At 37.7% G+C, this 27,642-nt stretch overlaps 1 protein-coding gene across 3 annotated transcripts in view; it reads left to right on the top strand.

Moving 5' to 3' along the window:
- Positions 1-27,642, top strand: part of EPS15 (epidermal growth factor receptor pathway substrate 15) — a 164,956-nt gene that overhangs the window by 85,711 nt on the left and 51,603 nt on the right. For all 3 annotated transcript variants that reach the window (XM_067726095.1, XM_067726094.1, XM_067726096.1), the window contains exons 13-15: positions 10,853-10,925; positions 24,919-25,080; positions 25,472-25,669. In XM_067726095.1, coding sequence (XP_067582196.1) covers positions 10,853-10,925; positions 24,919-25,080; positions 25,472-25,669 — 433 coding nt within the window. The remainder of the gene's footprint in view (positions 1-10,852; positions 10,926-24,918; positions 25,081-25,471; positions 25,670-27,642) is intronic.

The following is a 27,642-nucleotide window of genomic DNA, read 5'->3' as shown; positions in this document are numbered from 1 at the left end:
CAGATCATCAGGCATTAGATTCTCATACGGAGCGTGCAACCTAGATCCCTCACATGCGCAGTTCACAGTAGGGTTTGCGCTCCTATGAGATCCTAACGCAGCCACTGATCTGACAGGAGGCGGAGCTCAGGCGGTAATGCAAGCGATGGGGAGCAGCTGGAAATACAGATGAAGGTTCACTGGCTTGCCTGCCGCTCACCTCCTGCTGTGCAGCCTGTTTCCTAACAGGCTGCAGACCAGTACCAGTCCGTGGCCTGGGGGCTGGGGACCCTTGCTGCAAAGCTCCTAGAACAGATACCATGTGTTTGCTCTTGTACTCTCTCTCAGTGTTCAGCATAGTGCTCTGATCGACCATTTCAGTTTCATTCCTCCTCTCTAGCCATATGGTGGGTGGGCTTATTACCTCTCAGCTCAACGTGCCACCAGTTTTTATTCTTCTGTGCCTCTGATCCTACTCTTCCCCTTTGCCTGAGCACACCTTTTACCTTGTAAAGTTTTATTCCTGCTTTAAGGCCCAGCTTAAATATCATCTCCTTTGTCAAACCTTCCCTGAAACCTTGATTGCTAGTTCCTCTTTCCTTTCTACTTACAGTCTTTATTCCTTTATAATAGTACTCACCACATTTTAGTGTGATCTTTTTTTTTTTTTTTAATTTTTTGGCTGCATTAGGTCTTGGTTACTGCCCATGGGCTTTCTCTAGTTGTGGCGAGCGGGGGCTACTCTTCGTTGCAGGGTGGGGGCTCCTCATTACAGTGGCTTCTCTTGCTGCAGAGCATGGGCTTTCGGCACAAGGGCTTTCGGCACGAGGGCTTCAGTAGTTGCAGCACGCCGGCTCAGTAGTTGCGGGAAGCGGGCCCTAGAGCACAGGGTCAGTGGATGTGGTGCATGGGCTTAGTTGCTCCACAGCATGTGGGATCTTCCCAGACCAGGGATCGAACCGTGTCCTCTGCATTGACAGGTGGATTCTTAACCACTGTGCCACCAGGGAAGTCCTGATCTTTTTTTTTAATGTGTCTTTTTTTTTGTTTTGATTTGAACTCCTTCAGGACAGGGTCTGTGTCTTATTCATTTGGATATGTCTAGAAATTAATGCACACAGTGCCTGACAACCACAGAATTTCAGTACAGGTTAGTTGGTTGAATAAATAAGTCAAAGTTTGTTATAAATATTAGAATATTTTCCAGACTTAATTCCTGCAAAGTTTATGGCAGACTAGAAACCATCACTAAATGTTGAAATAAAGCAAATGATCTTCTGAATAATAGCTTATTTTGAAGACCATAGAAGAAGATTTTGTAGGCAAGAGGATTTTTAATGCTGAAGGTTAATGGACTGATTTTTCGTATTTTGCCAACCTGTTCTTGTGTCAGGGATTTCCTTTGAGAATCTGATAAAGGCTATTAGACTCTGGCTCCAGAAAAAAAACATGTTTATCCATGTACACCGTTTTGCATTTATTTCAGGAGTTCCTAGACCCTTAAAAACTATCCATGGACCAATTTTTAAGAACCCTGTTCTGAAAGTAAAGTGGCTCAAATAGAGAAGCTCGTGGCAGTGAAAAGGCAAAACATACCAAGAAATTGCTTCAGTCTCTTAGATAGTGTGGTGGTGGTGGATTATGCTGAGGCAGGAGTTAATATTTATTTGTCTTCTACCAGCTTCTCCTTCCTTCCTGTCTTCTGTCCTTTTAGCAAGAACATCAGGAAGTAAAAGCTACATCCTGTCAGGCCAGTTTGTTATCCTGGTCTTGGGCCAGTAAACAGGATAGATTATTACAATAATAGTTATTTGGCATTGTGCTATTCCTGCTTTATATAAATTCTCTTATTCAATTCTTGCAACACGGGTGAAGGGTAAGCAGTTTTATTCTGATTTTTCAGATGAGGAATGGACAAGTTTTCTAAGAAGTTTTCCTTGATATCCACTTCAGCTCAGAGAACACTCAATATCCTTCTCTCCAAACACTTACAATACTGAATTATATTTCTTTCCCCAGTAGTCTCTGAGCTCTGTGTGATAGTACCAACTGTCTCGTAAAATTTCTAATTAGGCAGTATAGTGTAGTATTATTTCAGAGCATGGGCGTTGTAACCAGATTGCCTGGTTTGATTCCGTACATGACTTAGACAAGTTACTTAACTATCTGTGCCTCAGTTTCTTCATCTGTAAAATAGAAATACGAATAATCCCATGTAAAATGCTTAGTACAGTTCCTGGAACGTGGTAAATTCTCAATGCATGTTAGTAATCATCATCATCATCCCCAAAACCTAGCTCAGCATTTAGAGCACAGCATTCACTGAAAGGTGCTCAGCAGACATTGGTTGGAATAGCTGAATGAGCACTCTCTTCCCTAGTTGGAGACTGGAACTGTGTAGCTCGGCAGCCAGAATCTGTGTTCCTAAATATATAGATCTCTACCTCAATCGTATATAAGAACTGATTTTTTAAAAAATATTTCAGGCAATGTTAGCATATGGTTTGAATTTTTTTTTTAATTATGTTTTTGGTTTAGTTTAGTTCAAATACTGTGAGAAAACATTAGCTCTGGAGAGAGCATTGCTTATACTGTCGAATCTGGAATTCTTTTGCTTATAAAATCCAACGTGATCTGTTTCTGGCCCTGCGGTACTGATGCTAGAAGGTCTCAATTGTGACTACCTCAGCAATGGCGTTACTGATTGAGTAATCGAAGCTCTACATTGTAGTATGCGTTTGTTTGGTAATAAGGAGGCACCTTAATTCGTTTTTACATAAAGTACATGGCTCATCATTTAAAACCTCTGCTTGGGGAGACTTTCCTTATTTGAAACCCTCCTTGCTCAAGTCTGAATCTGTGCTAATACAGCAGCCGCTAGCCACATGTGGCTATTGAGCACTTGAAATATGGCTAATCCAAATTAAGATGTGCTATTAGTGTAAAATATACTGGATTTCAAAAGAAGAATGTAAATATTTTGGATATCTTGGATTAAGTGAAACATATTAAAATAAATTTCACTTGTTTCTTTTTAATATATAGCTATTTGATCATTTAAGATTACATGTGTGTCATATTTCTCTTGGACCGCTCTGGTCTGAATCAGTTGTTTTCTGTAAAAATTACGTTTTATTTGCTTGTATTATTTTGTGGCACTGGTAGCTTATTAAGGGGCACTTACCTCTTTTAAGAGAGCAATACTTTTTAGAATGTGTTTCAGTTTGTCTTTGGGAAACAAAAATATCTACCAAGAAATTTCAGCTCCTGAAGGATTTAGGAGTCAGTCTCTACCAACATACTTAAGTCCTAACTGCCATCACTCTGGATGCTTGATTACAACTTTCCAAAAAGCCAGTAAATGTTCTACTTTTATACTAGTAAATTGTATGATGATGATGATGATGATCGCTGACATTTACTAAGCACTTATTGTGTGGTAGGAATTGTGCTGAAGTATTTCTAGATATAATATAAATTAGTCATCCCCATCAACTTTATTATCCCTTTTTTTTAAATTATGAAAACCAAGTTCTAGTCTTACATTTCTTTTCTTTGAGTTTTTTCATCTCATTTTGTTCTGCTAGATAAGTAGAATAAATTAATTATTTGGGGTTTGCAAAATAAACTTTCATTTCTCCTTTTAAAAAGTGAAACATCTAATTTTGGATTCTGCCACTGACAGGGCAGTGGTCATGTGAGCCATACCCCAAAGTTTGTGTTTTCCCCTGATTCCAGTTAGGCTTTCAACAGTTTATGCCCATGAATGCATTCGGACTTTTTTTTTCAAAACTAAAGCTCATTAAGAAAGCCAGCCTCCTAGAACTAAGAAGTTTAGTTTTTCCCATAGGACTGAATGCACTTAAACTTTTGTAGCAATTATCTTTTTTTTATTTAAAGTCTTTATTGAATTTGTTACACTATTTTAATTAATTAATTAGTTAATTAATTTTTGGCTGCGTTGAGTCTTCATTGCTGCGCACAGGCTTTCTCTAGTTGTGGCAAGCGGGGGCCGCTCTTCGTTGCGGTGCTCAGGCTCTAGGCGCGCGGGCTTCAGTAGTTGTGGTACACAGGCTTAGTTGCTCTGCGGCATGTGGGATCTTCCTGGACCAGGGCTTGAACCCGTGTCCCCTGCATTGGCAGGCGTATTCTTAACCACTGCGCCACCAGGGAAGTCCCTATAGCAGTTATCTTAACAGTTTTATAATTAATGGCTATGTTTGTTTTCCCAGCAAACTGTAAGTAGGGGCCCTGGTTTAATCTTTTTTGGCATGTGGAAGATACTCAATAGCTGTTTGTTGAAAGAATGAAATAATATATAGTTATATAATGATTATATATTTAAGGCAAAGAGAAATTAAAAACTTAAGGTACAAATCAATGTCTTTACTCTCAAACTTTAACTTAAGTTTTTATCAACTAAATATGAATTCTTAGAGTGAAAGACCATCTAACTTTCAGACTGGTTTGAATTACACGCCAGAATTTTCTTATCAGCTGTCTGTAGTTGTTACTCTAATCTAACTTAAGACTTCTGACAGTTCCCAAGATAAGCAGAGTCAGAGTGTTCTATTGCCTTTCTAGCAATTGTCATCAGCTTTCTCAGTAATAAGAGCCTCTGCTTCCTCTCTTCCCCCACAGAGCAGAGCCAGCAGAGAAAGAAGAGCTATGTTGTTAAATAATGCCATTCAGAGTTCAAAAAAGCACAGCTCAGAAATCTTTAGGGACTCCCATTGCCAGTGAATTAAAAGTCTGTGTGTCTTTACCCAGTACTGAAGTTCTTTTATAATCTTACCCTGATCTACCATTCCAGCTTTATTTACCACACATGAACCCTCCATCTTAGATAAATTAGTCTGCTGTCTAGAATTTTCTCACCTCTGTGCTTTCTTTTTTATAAATTTTTTCACTGTGGTAAAATATACATAGCATAAAGTTGACCATTTTAGCCATTTTTAAGCATACAGATCAGTGGCATAGGTGTACTTACGTTGTTACACAGCTGTCACCACTGTTCATCTCCAGAGTTTTATCATCCGAAACTGAATGATTTAATTGGACTTGATATCAACTCAACTTCGATGGTATGCAAAATCCTACTTCTGTAAATTCTGTCCCTTCCACCTTATGTTGTTGATGTCATAAATTACATCTTTATATATCATATATCCACTAACATAGCTTTATAATTATTTTTTATGCATTTGTCTTTTAAATCTTACAGAAAATATAAAGGGGAGCTGTAAACCAAAATTACAATAGTACTAGTTTTTGGTTTTGTCCATGTATCTACCTTTACTGGAGGCCTTTATACCTTCGTATGGCTTCAAGTTACTGTCTAGTAGCCTCCTTTCATTTCAATCTGAAGGACTCCCTTTAGCATCTGTTATAGCACAAGTCTAATGGTAATGAAATCCTCAGCTTTTGTTTATCTGGGAATATCTTAATTTTTCCCTCATTTTTGAAGGACAGTTTTTCCAGATAGAGTATTTTCAGTTGACAGTTTCTTTTTTATTTCAGCATTTTAAATATGTCATCCCACTGCCTTCCGGCCTTCAAGGTTTCTGCTGAGAAATCCAATGATAACCTTATTTTTGATCCCATGTACATGAAAAGTCTTTCCTTTCTTATTGCTTTCAAAATTCTGTCTTTGTCTTTCAACAATTTGATTATAATTGTCTCAGTGTGAGTTTCTTTGGATTTTCCTGCTTGGCGTTCATTGAGCTTCTTGGGTTGTGGATGTGTGTATTTCATCAAATTTGGGAAGTTTTCTTCTTGGTTTACCTCTTAGTCTGCCATTGTACTGACATCCTTTTTGCTTTCTTGCATAAGCTCTCCCTTGCATTTGAAATGCCATTTTTCTACCCAACATTGATTCTTTGCTTCAAGGCTTAACTGAAGTCTCATCTTAACTGAGTCTTCAAGATTTTGTGTCACAAAGCATTCCCAGGCTGGAATAATTTCTTTTCAAATACCATATGATAAATATACCACTTACTGTCTGCACAGCTTATTTTTGCAATTCCATAATCCTGCCTTCACTGATACCAAGGAAGCCTTTTCAGACCCTCTCCAGAGCCAGGTACCCATCTTCTGTGTTCCCACAGCACCTTGTACTTACCTGTTGTAGCACCCAGTACCCTGCATTGCAGTTATCTTTTTATGTTCTCCTGCCCAACCCCTCACGTACACTTAATGGAAAGTGTCTGTCTCATTGTTTTTTTGTATCACTAAAGTACAGCACAGTGACAGGTATGTAGTAGAATTCAGTATTTGTTTGTTAAATCAATATGTAGGTTTTAAAGTTGCATAAGGATATATTGGGTACCGTTGTGTATTCTCGTTTTTACTCCTCACAGCAATCTTTGTGTGTGATATGTAAAGTAGATATTACCTTCAATTTACTTTAAGGAATTAGCTCACACAGTTGTGGAGCTGGCAAGTCTAAAATCTCTAGAACAGGATGATAAGCTGGAGACTCAGGTAAAAGTTCATGTTGTAGCTCAAGTCTGAAGACAGTTTGGAAATAGAATGGCCTCTTCCTTGGGGAAGCCTCAGTTTTTTTCTCTTAAGGCCTTAAACTATTGGGTAAGACCCACCACATATGGAGGGTATCTACTTTACTCAAAGTCTGCTGATTTAAATGTTAATTTTATCTAAAAAAATACCTCTATAGCAACATCCAGACTGGTGTTTGACCAAATATTTGGGTACCATGGTACCATGGCCTAGCCAAATTAGTACATAAAATTAACTATCACAGAGGGTGATAGCCAGGGCTTAAGCCCTTCCAAATTTCTTTGTCTCCTGCCTTTCACCTCTGCTTCTTTGTATGAAAATTTTATTATTCTTTAGACAGAGACAGCAAATGCCAACAACATCTTGACCTACATTTGCCCATCTTCATCATTTCACAGGAATGATTTTTCTTAAGAATGAATGAAATAATCCATGTAAAGTACTTATCACATAACACCTATCATATAGTAAATAGTTACTAAGTTCTAGTTTCAATAATTGTTATTGTTAGTAGTTGTAGTAGATATGGTAGTGGTAATAGTGGTTTTCCATTAATTCCAAATTAAGGCATCCTAGATAAAGATTTTAACCACCTTGGCTTTGATCATGGGCCCAATCTTGAGGTAATTCCTGTGATTATGAGGTGGGAAGCTGTGACTGGTTAAGCTTTGGTCAGGAGCTAATCCCTGGCCAGTTACTACTCAGAGAGTTTGAGTCTGTAAAAAGATGGCATTTTCTACTTGAACTATATGGGTAGAAAGATAATAGGGAGAGAGGAGCAGTCTCCTAAAAGAAAGATTGCTGAGTACTAGGAGAAGGGAGGGTCAACCAGAACAAATAGCTGTTGCTACAGTGATTTAACAAAGATGACCTGTGATGAAACCAGTATTTGAATTCCGAACTATATTTTACTCCAAGTCTTATGCTTTGAAAATCATATAATAAGTTTCTAAAAGTAGACAGCAATTATTTTGATTATTAAGACAAGATCAATGTTTTATAAACTGTTTTGTACCCCATAATTCCTTTTAACAAATTTAAAAATTACTCCATCAATATTATTTAAAATTCTAAGTAGTGTTAATATTATGAGTAAAACAAAACCATAACATAGGCTCAAAGCCTGCTTTTTTCTTAATTACTTGATATCTTGTACATTTCACCTTACACATCTTAAGATGGTAGAGATATCAGCATCTGCAGAGTGAAAAATAATAATCAGAGTCAGAAAAACCATTTCATGGTAGAGCTAGATTAGAATTCTGGTCTCCAGTCTTGCGAGTGGCTTTTGCCTACTTCATAGTAAGTTTATGCAGTTATCAACTTTAGGCTTCTGAAAGCTTAGCTTGGGCTTTGCATTTCTTCCTGGTTCAGATTCTAGGTTCCATGGAATCATAGCAGTCAACTTTTGGAACACCAGGGAGCTCCTTCTCTATAGCTTTGGTATTTGTGGATTCCTCAGGATGTGCTATTATCTTGGGAGTGAATAGGGCCAGAGAGATAGTCTAAAATGGAGGGTGTATAGGATCATTTCCCTTTTTTAGAAGTTACTAAGGTGAAGGCAATAGCTTTTCCTGATTTCCAAGATAAGCGGCAAAATGCTCACACACCTGTTTTGAAGTATATGTCTGTCTTATCCACATATACTGGTGGGCTCCTCAGGAAGCTTAATCTAGATGTCTTTTTATTGTGGCACAGAATCTTGAAAAGAATTAAAATTTTAAATTACTAATGTTAAACAGAATGCTTGGATATTCTTGTATTGACTAATGTATCCATCACCTTTAGAAAAATATACTTGTTGTTTGAAAGAGAGGAGAATGTAAAGAACATGGTCAACCATGGTTAGTGTACCTAAATGTGTGTTTAGATATGTTTACTTGCCTGAAATGAGAAGGATAGCTATAGAGGTTAAGTGTCTGTGGAATACCACAGTATAACAATTTCGTATCTCTGAAATTATAATCTAAATTAATGAGAAAATTATTTGATTTTCAGTCTGGTTTATAGCACAGATTTTCATTAATAATGTTTTTTATCGAAAGTAATATAACTGGTCATTTTATTATTTTTAAAGTTTTCTGTTCAGTACTTATGTTATACTACTTGGTTTTGGTAAAAAAAAGGACTTATGAGACCAGAATTTTACTAGATAAAAGTGGATTGAAAGTTAAGTTCAGTTGATCTCAGACTAAGAGAAATTAATCTCTAAAGATTCCCATATTTTATTTAGTTGAGAATGGTCTTCAGGATGTTTGACATCACCACCACTCCGCACCCCTGCCACACCCAAAATTATGAAGAGAAGTTTGTACTTTCTAAGCTTCCTCCATTTTAGCCAAACATAGACTGTTTGCTGGTTAGAGCTGAGAGTCCTTTGTAATCTGTTTTCTTTTTTCACTAAGTGAGCTTCCTTCTTTTGCTCTCCCATTCTTGTGTCTTGGCTGTGTTAAGTCAGCTCACTGCCTTCTTGCAGCCCTGTTTTCCTGCATGCACACTTTATCTTCTGACCAGGCACAGTGACAGCAGTTAACAGGGGAGCAAGAAAGGATTGAATACAAACATGCACATTAGTGTGTGCAGTTTTGGTCTATGATACCATGTTGCGTCTTCTGTTTTTGTCATTATCTACTGTCAGAAAGGAGGAGCTGAGCTGATACTGACCTAGTGTGGAATGCCTGAGGATTTGGGATGAAGGGAGGAGGCTAGTGTTTCATGTGACTAATCTTTGACATGCTGCGGCAGGACTGAAAACACTCTTCTCACTTAAGGAGGAAAGAAAAAATTTCTAAGATTTCACTTGCAGAATTTGTGGAGTATATTTAGATGTTTCTTCCTGTGTTTTTCTAGTTTTCAATTTTATCTAATTTTATAAGGATTGGAAGTGGGGAATGAACTTTGCTTAATAAGTAGATTGAGGTATTATGGGAGTAACGGGCTGCAACAATGATTCACATGGTAAGAGAATGTTTAAAATCTCCACTGACATCTTGACCCACATTTTGACCCATCTGACAAACGGTTAGTGAGCTCCTTGGCCATCTCAAGTATTTAAAAGTAACAGTATACAAATAGCTTTATTACTGTGCTTTTTTTCCTCCCATATAAATCTTAAGAGCATTGCACCTGCATATCCAAAACAGTTGATTTTTGTCTACATTTAAAATCTCACCTCAAAAAAGGTGAGAAATATAAATGTAGCATGTAGTGTTCCCTTAAGTATCTCCTTTGGTGTAATTTTCTCACTTTACTTTATGCCTCAGCTTAATGGAGGCTGATCCTCTGTTTGGGTTATGTCTGGGATGAAACTGAAATATAGCCATGAAGCTCAAAGAAGAAACTCTGCAGTACTAATCTGGAGGACTTATTGAATGGCATCCTCCCTTCTTATTGCCTTCTTTTACCTTTCCCCCACCCCCAAAATGTATTGCTGCAGAAATCTATGGCTTTTTCCTCTCATTTTGTAGAAAAAGAAAGTGAAAGGAGTGGGGGTGGGGTGTGTAGATTTCAGTACAAACGGGCATTTAAATTTGTTATGTCAAAAAAAAATAGCTCTGTTTTGTAATTCTGAATCTAAGGTTGCTTAAGATTCACTTTAGGAATCCAGCTCTGATGGAAGCATGTAAGACTTTAGATAATGGTGTTTCGAACTAAAAGTGGATCCTAACATGTTTGACCTGAAGAGTACAAAGAGATAAATGCTAATGTGATTCTTTTTTTACTTAGTGTACATTGTCTTATATATTTGATCAATTGGTATTTATGGGTGATCCTAAAATAGCTTTTGAGCAGATGTGGTATTTAATAGAGCAAATGGCCTGTGTTTTGACAATCTTTTTTTATTTTCTCTGTTGTTTCATTCTAAAATTGGTGCACCCAAGTGAGATTTAAGAGGAAATTAACACTTCAGTAAATGTCCTTTTCCCTAATTTTGTTGACTGTTTCTATTAGCCATTTTCATTTTATTTGACAGTGATACTTAAGGGTTAAGCTTCAGAGCTGATGCAACTCCTCCTTTTTTTCACCAGCAATTTTCATTGGGCAGCATTTCCGTAGCAACAGTGAGATCAGTGAAACCTGAGTGTTTCATTGATTATTTTTCTCCTCTTCCTTTTTTAATCTATTCTCTCTTCACCACATTTTAGTGAGAAAGCGATTTTTTTTTTACAAACAGAGCTTATATTGATTTCTATTCCATAAATAATTAAAAGAGGGTAGAAAAATCTGCCCTTCATTTAAAAATTGAATGTTTCACTATGTATTTAAAAAACGATTCAGGATTAGGAGGATGGATAACCATACCAGCTGTAGCTGATGTTCTCAAATATTCTTGCATTGTTTGCTGGTCTTCTAGGGAAAAGAATAATGTGGAACAGGACCTTAAGGAGAAAGAAGATACTATTAAACAGAGAACAAGTGAAGTTCAGGTATGTGAACTGTAAAATTCAGTATTCCATATCTGATTTAGGAGGATTCATTTTAAATGTATGGGGTCATTTACTATGTGATGGTTGTGGTATTGATGAGTAGGTCAAGGGAATGCCTATTATTTATGTGATATAAATCTTTATCTTCTGCAAAATGATTATTTTTCTCCTAATTCTGGCCTGCAAAGATTACACTACAATGATCAAGCAGTATTTTTCAGTGTAAATTTCTAGCTTTAAAGGTATTTTAAGATGATATTTATTTGCATATTATATCCTTAAAGGTAAGTTTGAATGACTTATGATATAAATATTATTATGCCAATAAAACTGAATGAGTGAGATCATCATCATCATCATGAAAACGCAGATTGCTTTTCCATGGGTGTGAGATTTTGTTAACTAGGAGACCTTGTATTTTAAAGGACTGTCTCTCATAATACTGATAGGGTGGGAAATGATATGGAACAATTTACAGTAGTATTTTATAAGTTGCTTAGTAGCCAGGATATCTTAAACTTTGGCATAAAGAGATTTAATTCATTTTCACTAAGTGCTAAGTAGCTTCATTTTACAAATAGAAAAGACAATAAAACTTCAGTTTCTGATTGGGAAGTGACGCAAACGAGGTATTTCAAACATTAAAAATACAGAAAATTGGGCAGTGTTGCATTTAGAGCAGTAAGCAATGCATGTGATCATGTTATTGGAGCACCGTTTCTTAAATGCCACACCAGCACATACAGGAGGTTGGATATCAAAGCACTGGTAGCAGTTGCCAGTAAGAGCTCATGGATGGGCATTTCTTAACATGTTACTTGTATGTTGGATTTCCTTGTCCTGATAGTTTGAAATGGGCAAAAGCTCTAAAATTGTTAGATCCATTATTTTGTTTTAATGTAGCACATTCACCAGAGATTGTCTGACAGGTGGACCATGCTAGGGTGGGGAGAATGATTTACTGAGGGGCTGAGGAAGAAGCCAGAGAGAGAGACGCCTTATTAGAAGTTGATTCCATTATTGTACTTATTTTTCTGGAATTTTCTTAAAGGTGATACAAAGTTAAGAGATGATCACTAATATATTTCTCTTTGTGGTAGTGAGATATGGAATGGTTACCTCAATTACATTATTTTTGTGCAATTTTTGAACTTCTTAAGAAATGCAAAAGAGTCATAGACTTTAAGCAGTTATTGCTGAAAATAGCTTAAGAATGGAATATAAAATCTCAAAAGTTTTCTCAATCTGAAGCGGTAGAAATAGTTACTGATATAATATTGGACAGCTTCTAAATTTAGCTAGATAATGTTTCACAGTACAAAGGTTTTTGCAGTAGACAGTATTTTTTTATTTGTGTACATCTATCTATGGTTTTTCACTATTGCATCTTTTGAGGATGGGAATTTTAAATAGCCACTTTGGGAGAACACTAAAATTTACATTGTTCTTTTCAGGCTAAATCGGCTACCCTCGAATATTTGATTTCTTATATTTATAGAAGTTTTGTTATCAGTCAAAATTGCTTTGTTATATGCTTGTCCTTCTTTTACTTAGTGGTGATGGTAAGGTATATGTTAATTCTTAAGCTTTGCCAAATCCAAAATGTGTGCTCGGCAGAGGAAGTCTAAATTGTTGAATTTTTTTGCATAAGGTGCTGTAAATAAAAGATATCTTGGGGCGTGGTTAGTATAGGCCAAGTTCTAATGGTTGAGCGTGCAAGTTCATTGAAAAAAAAACACAGGATTAAAGCTTTGCATTAGTAGATTCATTACTTATTCCACCCCAATACAGGTGTTGTATTGTCCATGGTAATGAGATACTAGATTAAGAATAACATGATAATTGACAACTACAAGTAATTAAAACTTTTCATTTTAGTGATTATTTTCAATTTTCTGGAGCAAGACAACTTACCTGAAGATGGTAACAAGTATATTGTATTACCTATTGAGTTAACTCTGATTTAGCCATTGGTAATGAGGCACAGAGTAGGAATAACATGAATAATTAAGATCTGTAACTAACTTGAACTCCTAATGCTTATTTTCTAATTTCTCTGGCAAAAGGCAGTTTACTAGAGCTTATTAATAACTATCAGAATCAAAGAACTTCACTGCTTCTGACACCACTTTCTAATGTAGGTGCTAATGAATAATGCCAGAATGAAGACATCAAGGGAGAAGTAAGGGAATATTGACCATCAATAAATGTCTTTCTGCCTAATCCAAACTTGGCTTTTCTGAGTATTCTTGCTTTTCTCCATATTTATAAAGTCACAGATAGTGATTATATGAGCTCATATCTCAAGCACAGAAACCAAACTTTCAAAGCCTCTTTAGATGTGACCAAAGTGCCAAAAGATTAGTTTTTTTTAGCATTTATATAGTCTTCCTAATTCAGTTAAATTAGAAAATCTGCTACATAATTAATTTCTACATGTTTGTTTCCTGTATGTATTCCCATGAATTACCATCTTGAAAACTTACAGTTCAAGACTTTTTTCTTAAAGAGCAAACCAGCAATTAACTTCCTATTTTATGTTGTGAGATGATCACTTAACTCATATGATGTACACTGCTAGTTTGTCAAGTTCCATGGAGAAATTAGGCCCAAAATGATCCAAGGAAGGGAAACTGTAAAAGGATATTCTATCTCAGATGTTTATGGTTTGAGCTTTTTGTTGTTATAGGGAGAAGGTAGACCCACATTCTTTCCTACCTTAAACTGCATATGTACAGTTTTATTAAAAATTTTCTTCAGGTAGTCAACACATATTTAGGAATTCACCCTCTCATATGTATGCTTTTCAGTTTTGCATAGAAGTTTATAGGAAACGACTTGGTGTCAGACAAACTTAATTCAGTTCCTGGTTCTGGCTCTTCCAAGGTTTGAGATCCTAAGGAAGGAATTCAACCACTCTACATATTAGTTTTCTCTTCTGTAACATGAGATAATAAAAATACCAAACAGTTTGCTGTTAGAATAAAACGATATAATGCAGGTAAAGTGCCTCAGAGTGATTGGCACAAGGTAAGCGTTCAGTATATGTTCTAATTAATAGTAGTATTCTATATCTTACTGTCATCTCCGTTACTCTCCATCATCATGCTCTTTCTTCTCTGACTTCTATCTTCACATGGCTATATAGGACTAACCAATTTGAAAATACCTTTTTGTTGTTGTTGCTGTCACTTTAGCTACCAGCCTGTTTTTCTCTATTGTTGTTTCTTTGTGTGGCCCTTTTCCCCCTTCCTAGCTTTTCAGTAACCCTACTTAGTTTCCTGTTCACCCATACCATTGTGCTTAATTTATCTCCCCAGAACCAAGAATAATCTTAAGGCCAAATCCATTGGTCCTTCCTACATTGGTTACTGATTTCTTGGGTTGCATTCTCCTAGATATTCATAGCCCCACCTCTTTGACCCTTTGCTTCTGTTGCCTTTGCCAGGGACAGACGGACACACTCCGACCCCCTCTTTCCTCCCTTTTCCATACCCTCTGTCATCCGTATACTGATAACTCACAAATATTTGTCAAGCCCTCAGTTCTCTTGAGTGCCAGTCTGACATCTCCAGTTAGGCATTTTGAGGTTTATCATTTCAAAGCCAGTATATCTAAAATGAGTCTCATCTTGTTGAAAAAAATTGGCTTCAAGTTTTGAACTTTTCTGTTTCTGTCAGTGTTTTTCTTTCTCACTACTGCCACCCCTATCACCTAACATCTGAAATTTTGACGTCAGTTGTAAGTGCTTACTCCATCCTCCTCCTGACTTTCTTCCTAAACCAATTTTAGTTATGACTCTCAGATGTGAAAATCTTTACTGCTGCCCACTGCCACTGTTAATAATGGGAGGATGTCATCCTCATGGATATATTGGAATTGGAAAAAAAATTATAGGCCATCCTCTTGTACTACTTATTTTTTGATTGCCTGCCTCTGAACTGTGCGCCATACACATGCCCTTTTTTATTCCCACCCTTATACCTTTTGTTGTTGCAATCTAGAATGTTCCTTACCCCCTTGCTTATGTGAATTCTACCCATGCCTTAAAGTCCAGCTCAAACTGACCACTTTTCTAAACTTTCTCTTCTCTGTCCCTTCAGTCTATACCTGTCTTTCCTGTGTTGGAACTCCCAGAGAAGTGTGTGTACACTTATATGGCACGTTCAGTACGTTACCTTATTGTACTATTTTAATGTGTATGTATATAGATTCCAATATCTTATAGCTTATATTGTGAGCTCCTTAAGCTTAGAAATTGTACCTTGGATCTTATTTTTCACTGTGTATGGTAATTATTCTTAGATGGAGGTAAATTTAAGGAAGATATTGACAGTAGAAATGAATAAACTTCCATTTTGTGCATGAAATTAAAAATAGGGCAACACACACTCAGAAACCACAGGCAGAATGGATCAGGAGCACAGCTGGTATCATGAAGAGTCAGACATTTCCATATTGTTCATACTACCTTCATGAGAGAGAAGCTCCCAGTTATTTAAACTTTATCAGTAAAGATTTAGTAGTTCCTAGTAATTGCCCATATTTTTTTCCCCTAGATGAAGAAGGATGACTTATTTTGGGTAGAAATAAAATTAGATACATGAGCTCAACATTCTTTTCCTGGCGATAATGTTCTTAGAACATGCTGAGGAGCATATGATTGAGAAATAAAGGCAGGCTGTTAGTAGGGTTTTCTAACATCTACCCTAGTTTAATAGACTCCCTTTCTGGTCTTTGACTTAAACATCTTGCTCTATAGTTGATACTTTTTTATATGAAGACTATTCCTAGGGGCTTCCCTGGTGGTGCAGTGGTTAAGAATCCTCCTGCCAATGCAGGGGACACGGGTTCGAGCCCTGGTCCGGGAAGATCCCACATGCCGCAGAACAACTAAGCCCGTGCACCACAACTACTGAGTCTGCACTCTAGAGCCCGTGAGCCACAACTACTGAGCCCACGTGCCACAACTGCTGAAGCCCACGTGCCTAGAGCCCATGCTCCACAACACGAGAAGCCAGCCCAATGAGAACACACCACAACAAATAGTAGCCCCTGCTCGCCCCAACTAGAGAAAGCCCACGCGCAGCAACGAAGACCCAACACGGCCAAAAATAAATAAATTTTTAAAAAAGGAGAGAATATTCCTATAACTTCCATTTTGAGAATTAGGCCAACGTAACGAATGTACCTGATTATTTGTAGTTTTGGATTAGTCTGTAGGATTTTTTTTTAATCACTTAAATAGCATTTTCTGTAAGATTACCAAAATACTTCAAGTTACCTTTGTTCTTTTTAATAGTTCTTCAAGTATGGATATACTAGTGTACAAGTATAGATATACTGTATATATGGTTTGGGTTTTTTTTAAAGTTTTATTCATAAACTGGTGTCCTGTTGTTTATTTTTTACTCTGTATTTATATGAAACAGATACAAATGTATTCATATTTCATAGATTTACCTCTTTAGTTGTACAACTGACTTGGGTTGCTAAAATTAATTATTTTATTCTTAAATACAGCTGAGAATTTTTTAATCTTTTTTTTTTTTTTTTTTTTCGGTATGCGGGCCTCTCACTGTTGTGGCCTCTCCCATTGCGGAGCACAGGCTCTGGACGCACAGGCTCAGCGGCCATGGCTCATGGGCCTAGCCGCTCCGCGGCATGTGGGATCTTCCTGGACCGGGGCACGAACCCGTGTCCCCTGCATCGGCAGGTGGACTCTCAACCACTGCGTCACCAGGGAAGCCCTAGCTGAGAATTTTTATGTATTTGTTTAAATTTTATTTCCACTACCCCCCGTAGCACATCAGGGAATATGGAGGAATGGGGACAAATTTATCATTTTCTTTAACTTGTGTGATTTCTAGAAAATAGGACACTTCCCTTGAAATTTATTTTTATTTTTCTTATTTTTTTGAAATTTATTTTAAAATAAAGCCAAGATCCCAGTCAAGGATCCCTTCATTCCTGGATGAGGAACCTTGGATGTGGCTTGCTTTGGTATTTTTCTAAAACAGACCTTGGCAACGCATTACAGAAGTCTTGTTCACTTTATCCTTGCCATTTTCTAATTGCTGCTATCCTCTTTTCTTTTGTTGTTGATGACACAGGTGAGTAAGTAGAGCATGATCATGGAAAGTAGAACGTAACTAGGAAGGCATCTGCAAATGTCTTTAGTCACTCACTTGATGAGATGGCATTTGATAGTAACTGAGGTTATGCACTAATTCAGGAGAGGATTTTCCCAAAGGGCTACCTTAAGATAAAAAGAAAGTTATCCTAGTTTAGTGGAAGACACTGTTTGCAAGAGAACCTGCTGCTGCCCTAGTCAAGGGTGGGCAGGAGGTGGGGGCAGGGAGGGAGATGTACATCTGTTGACTTTACTTAGTCTCAGGATAAGCAAGTCTGTACCAAAATAAAATAGCCAAGTATATTTGGATATTGAAATTTTTGTGAAAATGCATTATAGTGGTAGTAGTCTTACCAAGTAATTTTACAGTGAAGTTTGATTCTTATTCTTGTTCACGTGTATGTTTGCATCTGTTCATTTTGATTTTGTGCAGTTTACTAAGTTTGCTTACTGAAGAAGAAGACCTTTGTGTGTGTGGATTAATGTTGGAATTTTTTTTAGAGAAGATCTTTTTCATATTTAGATGAGACATGGAGAAACATTAATTATAATTAATTTTAATGTGGACATCTATCCAGCTTAAAATATATCACTAATGTGAGGTAGTTTCTCAGTAACCTTTCGCTTAAGGCCTGTGCTTTTGTGTTACTATGTGGACTTTTACTATAGCCAAGAAGTGAGGTTGGGAAATTTGAGTGAATGTGTTTGCTCTTTGGAAGAGAAAGGGCAAGAATGAGTAAATATTATATTGGCTTGTTTATTCCCTTTCCTCTTGCATAAACTTTTCTTCCAGGGGTGCGTTTAAAGTGACTCTCTAAAAATGCAAGTTCTGAAATCTGGTTCATTTTATTAAAGGAAACCAGCATCAATCCCACTATTGGTAGTTCGTACATAAAAATTCAGTTACATCGGAATATTTTTATATTGGTATGAAACCATGAGAGGTATGTGATACTTAAAACACTGCAAACTTGACATTTTATGATTATAAAGGTAATATGGGTCCCTAGTAATCATGTAAAATAAAGAAAAATATAAAAGGAAAGAAACCCTACAATTTCACGTTCCAGGGAGAGCCATTGTTAACATTTTGCTATATTTTCTATGAATGTATATAAATGGCTTTGTATTTATTTGCCATTATACTGTATATGCCTTTGTGTTCAACTTTTAATTTTTATTATTTTTTTGGCTGTGTTGGGTCTTCGTTGCTGCGCGTGGGCTTTCTCTAGTTACAGCGAGTGGGAGCAACTCTTCGTTGCGGTGCACGGGCTTCTCCTGCAGTGGCTTCTCTTGTTGCGGAGCACGGGCTCTGGGTGCGTGGACTTCAGTAGTTGCCACGGGCCCTAGAGTGTGCGGGCTTCAGTAGTCGTGGCTCGCGGGCTCTAGAGCGCAGGCTCAGTAGTTGTGGCACACGGGCTTAGTTGCTCCACGGCATGTGGGATCTTCCTGGACCAGGGATTGAACCGATGTCCCCTGCCTTGGCAGACGGATTCTTAACCACTGTGCCACCAGGGAAGTCCCTGTATTCAACTTTTAAAAATTAGCATTATGTCCTAGACATTTTCTTACATTACGTGACCCTTTTAAGGCAAATTTTGTTTTTCTAATTGTACTTACAATGTAAGTAGAGACATCATAATTACATCTATTTATAAAGACTGGGTATTATTAGTGATGTGAAGTCCAAGATTTTTCTTCGGGGTTTGGGAGAGGGTAGGAAATTAGACTAGAATATTCGAAGATGGGAATAAGTAACATATTTTTCCTATTCCTATTAAGCATTTCTTTAAAAATGCTTTTTGGATCAGTATATCATTATATATAAACCATATAATAATTTTATGAACAGAGTATTGACAGTGGGTTGTTTTCCCAAATATAAAATTACTTCAGATCTGCAGGTGGCATGCTTTCAAAATATTTTGTAATTAAATTATGAGAATTTTTCAAACCACTGTAGTTTTTCAAGCTACTGCGTTAAAGTGAAGCTGTTACTATGCCTTTCTGAAGAGTAAGAATAGAATATAATATAAATGTAAAAAAAGAAATTCATAAGTTTAAAAGCATGAGAAAGATATATGCCACAGTGACATGCTAAATCAGTAAAGATTATTTCCATATAATGGAAAATTTATTATTTAAAAAATTGTTTTTAATTTTTGGCTGTGCCACGTGGGATGTGGGATCTTAATTCCCCGACTAGGAGTTGAACCCGGGTCCCCTGCATTGGAAGTATGGAGTCTTAACCACTGGACTGCCAGGAAAGTCCCTGGAAATTTTTTTTTTTTTTTTTTTTTTTTCTGTACGCGGGCCTCTCACTGTTGTGGCCTCTCCCGTTGCGGAGCACAGGCTCCGGACGTGCATGCTCAGCGGCCATGGCTCACGGGCCCAGCCACTCCGCGGCATGTGGGATCTTCCTGGACCGGGGCACGAACCCGTGTCTCCTGCATCGGCAGGCAGACTCTCAACCACTGCACCACCAGGGAAGCCCCCCTGGAAATTTTAAATGTCAAATCAGTCTTGGTCTATTGACTGTACAAATATTGAATCAGTATAGAAATTTAGATGTTATTTTAATTTAACAAAGTGCATTTATTATAGGTCAGTTAGAGGCTAGTTTTAATATTTTGCTATAGTTTAAATGCAGAGTGAAGCTTTCCCATAGTATGTTGAAAGAACATAAAGCCCTTTCTGTCAGCCTCAGGCACGTTTCCCACTAGTTTCTCCCAGATACTAGAATCCTTGTGATAGTTACGAATCATTGCCTAATTAATCGTCTGGAATGTGCGAGGTATTGCACTAGATTGTGGAACCTCTAAGAAATATGAGGCATTGGCTCTGTCCTTCAGCAGGTTATTATTTAGAGGTAACTATAATGCAGTGTAGTAAGTGTCATAATAGAGGTTAGGTACAAACTGCTGTAAGAGCACAGGTAAAGGAACTTCAAGGTGGGTCAGAGGATATTAAATTTGGCTGGGCCTTGAAGAATGAAAAGTGAGCTTCCAGATAGCAATGGTGTGGAAGGGCATTCAAGGCAGAGCAGATGGTGTAGGAAAGGCACACGGACATTGCAGTATATTGTCTTTTGGAGAAAGAGGGTCTATTGAGGATGGGGCACAGGTGACCATGAAGAAAAGAGGGTAGTAAAAGAGGAAGGATAATGTTGGGCCCAGAATTGAAGGTTCTAAGGTATCTTGTAGCCTGTTTTACTTTATCCTATAGATAAGAGGGAACCATCGTATATTTTTGAAATAGCAGAGTGATTAAAGAAATCTCCTTTGCAATGAGTTATTTTTTTAAGAAAGTTAGACATTTGGAATAGGAAGAAACAAAGGCAAAATAAATTATGAATCAGGAGAGGGACAATGAAAACTAGCATGTGTCTATTGAGAGCCAATGTGAGCTGCATATGTAAAGGTGTATCTCCATTTTGAGTGTGGATTGGTTAACAGTGTAAGCAAGGTTAAAAACTTAGGCATTAAAAAAATATTTAGGCATGCTGCTAAATTAATAATAAAGTACTAGCAGAGCTCACCATTATGAATCTGTAATCACCTAGACGCATGGAATGTTAACCCAAGAGGAGTCTTTCATTGATCATCCATTGTGTTGGCTCTTTTAAGGGAATTTTTAAAGGAAAGCAGCATGGTAGTAGTTGTACTTTTAAATTGATCAGTTGGTTGAGAAAATATAAGTTAAAAAGCAGTTATTAAAAACATGGTTCAGTGTCTTATTTAATCACAAGAGCATCTGCATATATTTGAAAAATAGTGGCACATGTGTGAAACATTTAGTCTACAGACAGTGTGTAGCATAGCATATAGCAGAGCTCAGACTCTGGAAGGAGAAATGAGAACGTACTGTATTGCACAGGGAACTCTACTCAATGCTCTGTGGTGACCTAAATGAGAAGGAAATCCAAAAAAACAGGGGATATGTGTATATGTGTAGCTGATTTACTTTGCTGTACAGTATAAACTAACACAATATTGTAAAGCAACTATACTCCAATAAAAATTTTTTTAAAAACCTAGTTTGAATTTGTCACTTGCTAAATTGTATCTTTGAACAAGTTACTTGCTCATCTGTACCTCAGTTTTCTCATGTGTAAAATGTGACTAATAGTATCTACCTCATAGATTTGTCATATGGGGTGTAAATGAGTGTAACAGTACCTAGCACAATGTAAGGGCCATTGAAAATGTTTGCTATCATGTTGATGATGCTATCTTGTATAAGTCATGCAATAATTCAGAGACCTTCTGATAAGTTTTTCTTCTATTTTCTTAGATTCTTATTCTGATGAATGATCATTGGGGTCTTTGAATAGTATGTTATTTAAAGGATATTGTTACTTTTAGAAACTTGTGTTCACAATTTTACTTCACTCTCTTCGAGATCTCTGCCCACCTCGTGCAGACACATGCCTTAGGAGTTATCAATCCATTCTTCTTTCTCACCCGTGGTTCCTGGAGACAATCAAGTCCTAATTCCCTATGGAATCCTTTGTATATAATGAATTAACCTCTCTCCTGTGCATCTGCAGTGGTACTAGTAATTTACCATTCTTCAGAGAATTGGGAAAATAGTCATTCAAATGATCTTCTCTGGTTCAAATGAGGAACCCCAGTTGTCAGAGGATATGTAAATTTGGCCATCTTGGCTGCTGTGTTTCATGGTGGTAATGATAATGGCAAGGTTGCATTCATCTGTCTCTCAACTCTCCCTTGTACAGAGATTTCCCACTGTATTTTTTTTAAATCTGTATTCGTTTTTTTTTTAATAAATTTATTTATTTATTTAGTATTTTTGGCTGTGTTGGGTCTTTGTTGCTGCACGCGGGCTTTCTCTAATTGTGGTGAGCGGGGGCTACTCTTTGTTGCAGTGCGCTGGCTTCTCTTGTTGCTGAGCACGGGCTCTAGGTGCACGGGCTTCAGTAGTTGTGGTGCATGGGCTCTAGAGTGCAGGCTCGGTAGTTGTGGTGCACGGGTTTAGTTGCTCTACAGCATGTGGGATCTTCCTGGACCAGGGCTCGAACCTGTGTCCCCTGCATTGGCAGGCGGATTCTTAACCACTGTGCCACCAGGGAAGCCCCTAATCTCTGTATCCTTTATCATTAAGCATAAGATCTAGCACATAGATGAATAAATAAACATGTCATTTTCAAAATGGTTTATCTTTTTTTGTTTTAAGAAATTTTCTTACACTGAGATCTGTATTTTCTTCTGCACCTTTTAAAGTTTTGTCTTTCACATTAGGTCTGTAGTATACCTGGAATTAATTTTTCTGTTTGGTATGATTTAGAGACTTATAATTTTTTTCTTCTTGCCATACGGGTATGCCCAGCATCATTTACTGAATAGTTAGTTCTCTTTTCCTCCGGTCAATTTTAATGTCATGCCTTCTCATCATTTTTTCTTTATATATCTAGATCTGTGTCTAAGTTCTGTTTTCTCTTCCTTTGATCTATTTGTCTATCCTTGCATCAAACCAAGCTGTCTTAGTTATCCTAGCTTTCCAGTAATTCATAATATCTTATAGGGTAAGTCCTTTTTACATTTTATAATGCTGTTTTTGGTTTTTTTCTTTGTTCTTCCAAATAATTTTTAGAATATGTTCTTCCAGAGCTTTTCAGGTTCCTTGGAAAATCTTGTTAGGATTTTCATTGGAGTGTATAGATTAATTAGGAGAGAATTAACATCTTTACTGTGTTACTCATCATTCACTAAATAGTAATGGAGTACCTCTTGTATACTGGGAACTGGGAATATAGCAGTGAACAAAATTCACAAATATCCCTGGACTCATGGAGCTTACATTCTAATAGAAGGAGATACGTTCTATTACTCATAGTAGCCAAAACTAGGATCAGTCTAAATGTCCATCAAAAGTATATCCATACAATAGAATACTACTCAGCAATAAAAAGGAACAAACTACGTATACATGCAGTAACATGGATGAATCTCAAAATATACTGGGTATAAGAATACAGTAGACTACAAAACAAAAAAGAAAGAATACAGTAGACTACACATTACCATAGACTACATATTATATGATTCTATTTATATGAAATGTCTATAAAAGGTAAAATTATAGCAACAGAAAGCAGGTCACTGGTTTGCCTGGGGCTTGAAATGGGAATGAGAATTGACTCCTAAATGGTATGAAGGAACTTTTTAGGTTGTGGAAGTGTTATAAAACTGAATTGTGGTGATCATTGCACAACTGTATATATTTACTAAAACTCAGTTGTATACTTACAATGGGCACCTTTTATGGTTGTATAAATTATATCTCATAAAGCTATTTAATTATTTTATGCCAACTCAGATGCAACTTGAAAACATGCTAAGTCGCAAAGAAGCCAGTCACAAAAAAAACACGTTGTATGAGTCCATTCATATAAAATATCTAGAACAGACAAAGCTATAGAGATAAAAAGTAGATTGGTGGTTGCCTAGGGCTGGGGTGATTGAGAGAGAAATAGCGAGTGACTTGCTAACGGGTATGGGGTTTCTTTTTGCAGTGACAAAAATGTTCTAAAATTGTTGTGGTCATGGTTCCACAACTCTAAATATACTAAAAACCATTGACTTGTACACTTTAAATGGGTGAATTGTATGATATGTAAATTATCTCAATAAAAGCTCTTCTAGAAAATAAATAAAATTATATGCTGTATATGAAGGAGAATCAGTGGAGGGAGATGGTGATGGGTGATGGTGAGGAAGGCCTCACTGAGAAGTTAACAGTTGAGCAAAGACTTCAAAGAGATGGGGGATTGAGGCATGTGGATACTTGGGGGAAGAACTTTCTAGGAAGAGGGGATAATCAGTGAAAGATCCCGAGAAGGGAGCATATCTGACATGTTTGAGAAGCAGCAGTAAGGCCAGTGTGGCTGAAATAGAGTGGGCAAGGGAGAGAGCAGTAGGAAATGAAGCTGGGAGATGGGATCACGTGGGGCCATTGTAAAGACTTGGGTTTTTACAGTAAGGGAGATGGGAAGTCAGTGCAGAGTTTTGCGTAGAGGAGTGACATCATCTGACGTGGGATTTTATTTTATTTTATTTTATTTTTATTTATTTATTTTGGTGGTACGCGGGCCTCTCACTGTTGTGGCCTCTCCCGTTGCGGAGCACAGGCTCCGGACGCGCAGGCTCAGCGGCCATGGCTCACGGGCCCAGCCGCTCCGCGGCACGTGGGATCTTCCCGGACCGGGAAACGAACCCGTGTCCCCTGCATCAGCAGGTGTACTCTCAACCACTGCGCCACCAGGGAAGCCCTGACGTGGGTTTTTAACAGTGGCTGCTGTGCTGAAAATAAACTGAAAGGTAGCATGCATGGAGGAAGGGAAACCAATTAGAAGGCAGCAGTCTAGGAAAGAGAGAAAAGTGACTGGGACCAAGGTTGAAGAAAAACATGGCCAGTTTTTTAAGTATATTTTGAAGGAAGGAGCAAAAAATTTGCTGACAGATTGGAGATGAGATGTGAGAGAAAGAGAAGAGTCAAAGAAGATGCTATATTTTTTGGCCAGAGAAACTGAGAGGGGGAAAATGGAGGATAAAGCAGATGGGGTGGGGGAAATGCCAGGAGTTCTGTTTTTGATATGTTAGAGAAGCCCATCAGACATCCAAGGATGGATTTGAGTAAGCGAATTGAATTTCTAAATCTGGAATCTAGGGAAGAAGTCCTCAAGTAAAGATTGTATTTAAAGCTATGAATCCTCCAATCCATCAACACAATGTACTTAATAAGATGAGACTTTACTTTCCCTTAAGATAGGCTTTTATAAATTGTTAACCTTCCCCTGCCTCCAAAGATAATAAATACGTTAATTTTCCTGTATTTCAGGATCTTCAAGATGAAGTTCAAAGGGAGAATACTAATCTGCAAAAACTGCAGGCCCAGAAACAGCAAGTACAGGAACTCCTTGATGGGCTGGATGAGCAGAAAGCTCAGCTGGAGGAGCAACTGCAGGAAGTCAGGAAGAAGTGTGCTGAGGAGGCCCAGCTGGTAAAGTCTGGCGGTTTACTATATCTATACCTTAGTTGCTTTTGCTGGCTTAAGATGGAAACATTCTCTGCTTCTTGTTGCTTTTATTGTTAGATGGCAGTCTAGTCAACATGAAGTTCAGGGAATTGAAGGAGATGGGGCATGTTTCATCCAGAAATTACAGGGGAAGTAGGACACTTCATATATTTTTTTTCCAAATTTTAGTTGGAGGTATGGTACCTATGCCTTCCACTCTCCTCTGTCAGTCCCCTGATTGCCCTTCTCTACAAAAAATACATAAAAAAACCACCAAAATAGTAAACTAAACAAATAAACCTAATGCATTATGGAATATTTTAATGACATTTCTTTTTTTAATCCCCCTTTCTTCTCATTCACCTCCATGTTATAGATCTCATCCCTGAAAGCTGAATTAACTAGTCAAGAATCACAGATCTCCACTTACGAAGAAGAGCTGGCCAAAGCTAGGGAAGAGCTGAGTCGCCTACAGCAAGAAACAGCAGAGTTGGAGGAGAGTGTGGAGTCAGGGAAGGCCCAGCTGGGCCCTCTTCAGCAGCACCTGCAAGATTCACAGCAGGAAATAAGTTCAGTAAGTCTTTGTGGCAGTGAAAAATACACTCAAATGGGCACTCACATACCCTTTTAGTAAATGATATTTTCTCGATCTGCTTCTTCTCCCTCTGCCTAGTTTATTTTTCATTTTCAGTCATTTTGTATGAATAGGCTTCTTGTCACCTGTCATAAGTTAAAACTGTCACGTATCTTGTACATCTTATGGTTATCACTGGAGTCTGGTTGAGTGTGCAGGATTTGTAGTTAGATGGTTTAGGTTTAAATGCTGGCTCTGCCACTTACTGCCTCAATCTTCTCAGTATCATATTCCTCATCTTTAAAATTGGAGGACTGCGGGGACTTGCCTGGTGGCGCAGTGGTTAAGAATCCACCTGCCAACGCAGGGAACACAGGTTCGAGCCCTGGTCTGGGAAGATCCACATGCTGTGGAGCAACTAAGCCCATGCGCCACAACTACTGAGCCTGCGAGCCACAACTACTGAGCCCACATGCCACAACTACTGAAGCTCACGTGCCTAGAGCCCCTGCTCCACAGCAAGAGAAGCCACTGCAGTGAGAAGCTCGTGCACCGCAACGAAGAGTAACCCCCACTCGCCGCAACTAGAGAAAGCCCGCGCTCAGCAATGAAGACCCAATACAGCCAAAAATAAATTTATTTAAAAAAAAAAAATTGGAGAATTGGGAATTTTCTGGTGGTCGAGTGGTTAGGACTCTGCCCTTTCACTGCCAAGGGCCCAGGTTTAACCCCTGGTCGGGGAACTAAGATATCCCGTAAGCTGTGTGGCATGGCCAAATTTTAAAAAGTAAATAAAATTGGAGAATTAACAGTACTCCTCTACCTCCTAGAGCTGCTTGTAAAGTTTCAGTGAGGCAAAACCAGTGAGACGTTTGAGCACAGTGGTAAATAAGTGCTCAGTATGTGTTGCTTATTTTTATAAATAATAACCCAGTGCCTTCCCTTTTGGGATTCTTATCTTAAAATCAGTTTTGCTCATTTAGAGACCTGTATTTTTTGTAATTAGGAAATTGTTCTTTATATAGATAAATATGCAGTGTTATGGTAGATCAAGAATATAGATCCTTCGCTATGCTATTTCTTGACTTCCCTAAATGGAGAATAATATTTTATAGAATGATGGTAAGATGGTTAGGTGTACATAGAGATAATGTAGCCCATTCCTTTCATTTTGAATTTGAACAAATTGAAGCCAAGGAAGGTTAAGTAACTTGCCTATGGTTACATAGCCTTCAAAAGAGCCACAGCCTAAGATTCAGATCTTCTAAAACCTGGTCACTTAATTATTATACATAATGAAGTCCTTCCCCTTGATATGCTTCCCTCCCCCCTCTTGCCTGGCAGGTGAATACCTGCTCACTCATCTTGCAAGACATAGCTTAACCTCTTATTGCTTTGTGGGATTTTCTGAACCCTGCCTTTATTGGACATTGTACTTCTGTTATAGCAATCATAACATTTCCCCCTGCACATTTGTTTATGTGTCTGTCTCCCTCAGTAGATGGAGCTTTTAGGTCTAGAAACATACATTTTTATCCTAACATTTAGCACAGTTCTTGTCCCAGTGTAGGTACTCAATAAACAGGTAGGAAACCCAAAAGAAAGTCATCCTAGTGGGAGTGATACCAGATAAATGGACAGTCTTTAAAATAGTTTTCTTTGAGTTTAAAAAAAAACTGTTGTTTAAAGTATAATTTATAGACCGTAAAATTAACCAGTTTTTTCAGTGCTCTTTCTACTCTGCCACCAAACACCACAACAGTCTCTGTCATTGGAAATCGGAATGAACACGGTGCACTGGGCGGTGTTTCCTTTTCTTTTTTCCTTGAGTAATAACAAACACGATTGCACAGTCACTCATAAAATGTTTGTTACTCTCCCCACCCAACAACATCCTGATTTTTAGTTTAAACTGTTAGCTTGGAGCAGTAGGCATTTCAACAATAAAAAAACATTCTCTTTCCAGTATACCT

This window comes from Pseudorca crassidens, chromosome 2 (genome assembly GCF_039906515.1).
Source record: "Pseudorca crassidens isolate mPseCra1 chromosome 2, mPseCra1.hap1, whole genome shotgun sequence".
In the NCBI taxonomy this organism is placed as follows: Eukaryota; Metazoa; Chordata; class Mammalia; order Artiodactyla; family Delphinidae; genus Pseudorca; species Pseudorca crassidens.
Note: the sequence above shows the minus strand (reverse complement) of the source record. Positions and strands in the feature narration are given on the sequence as shown.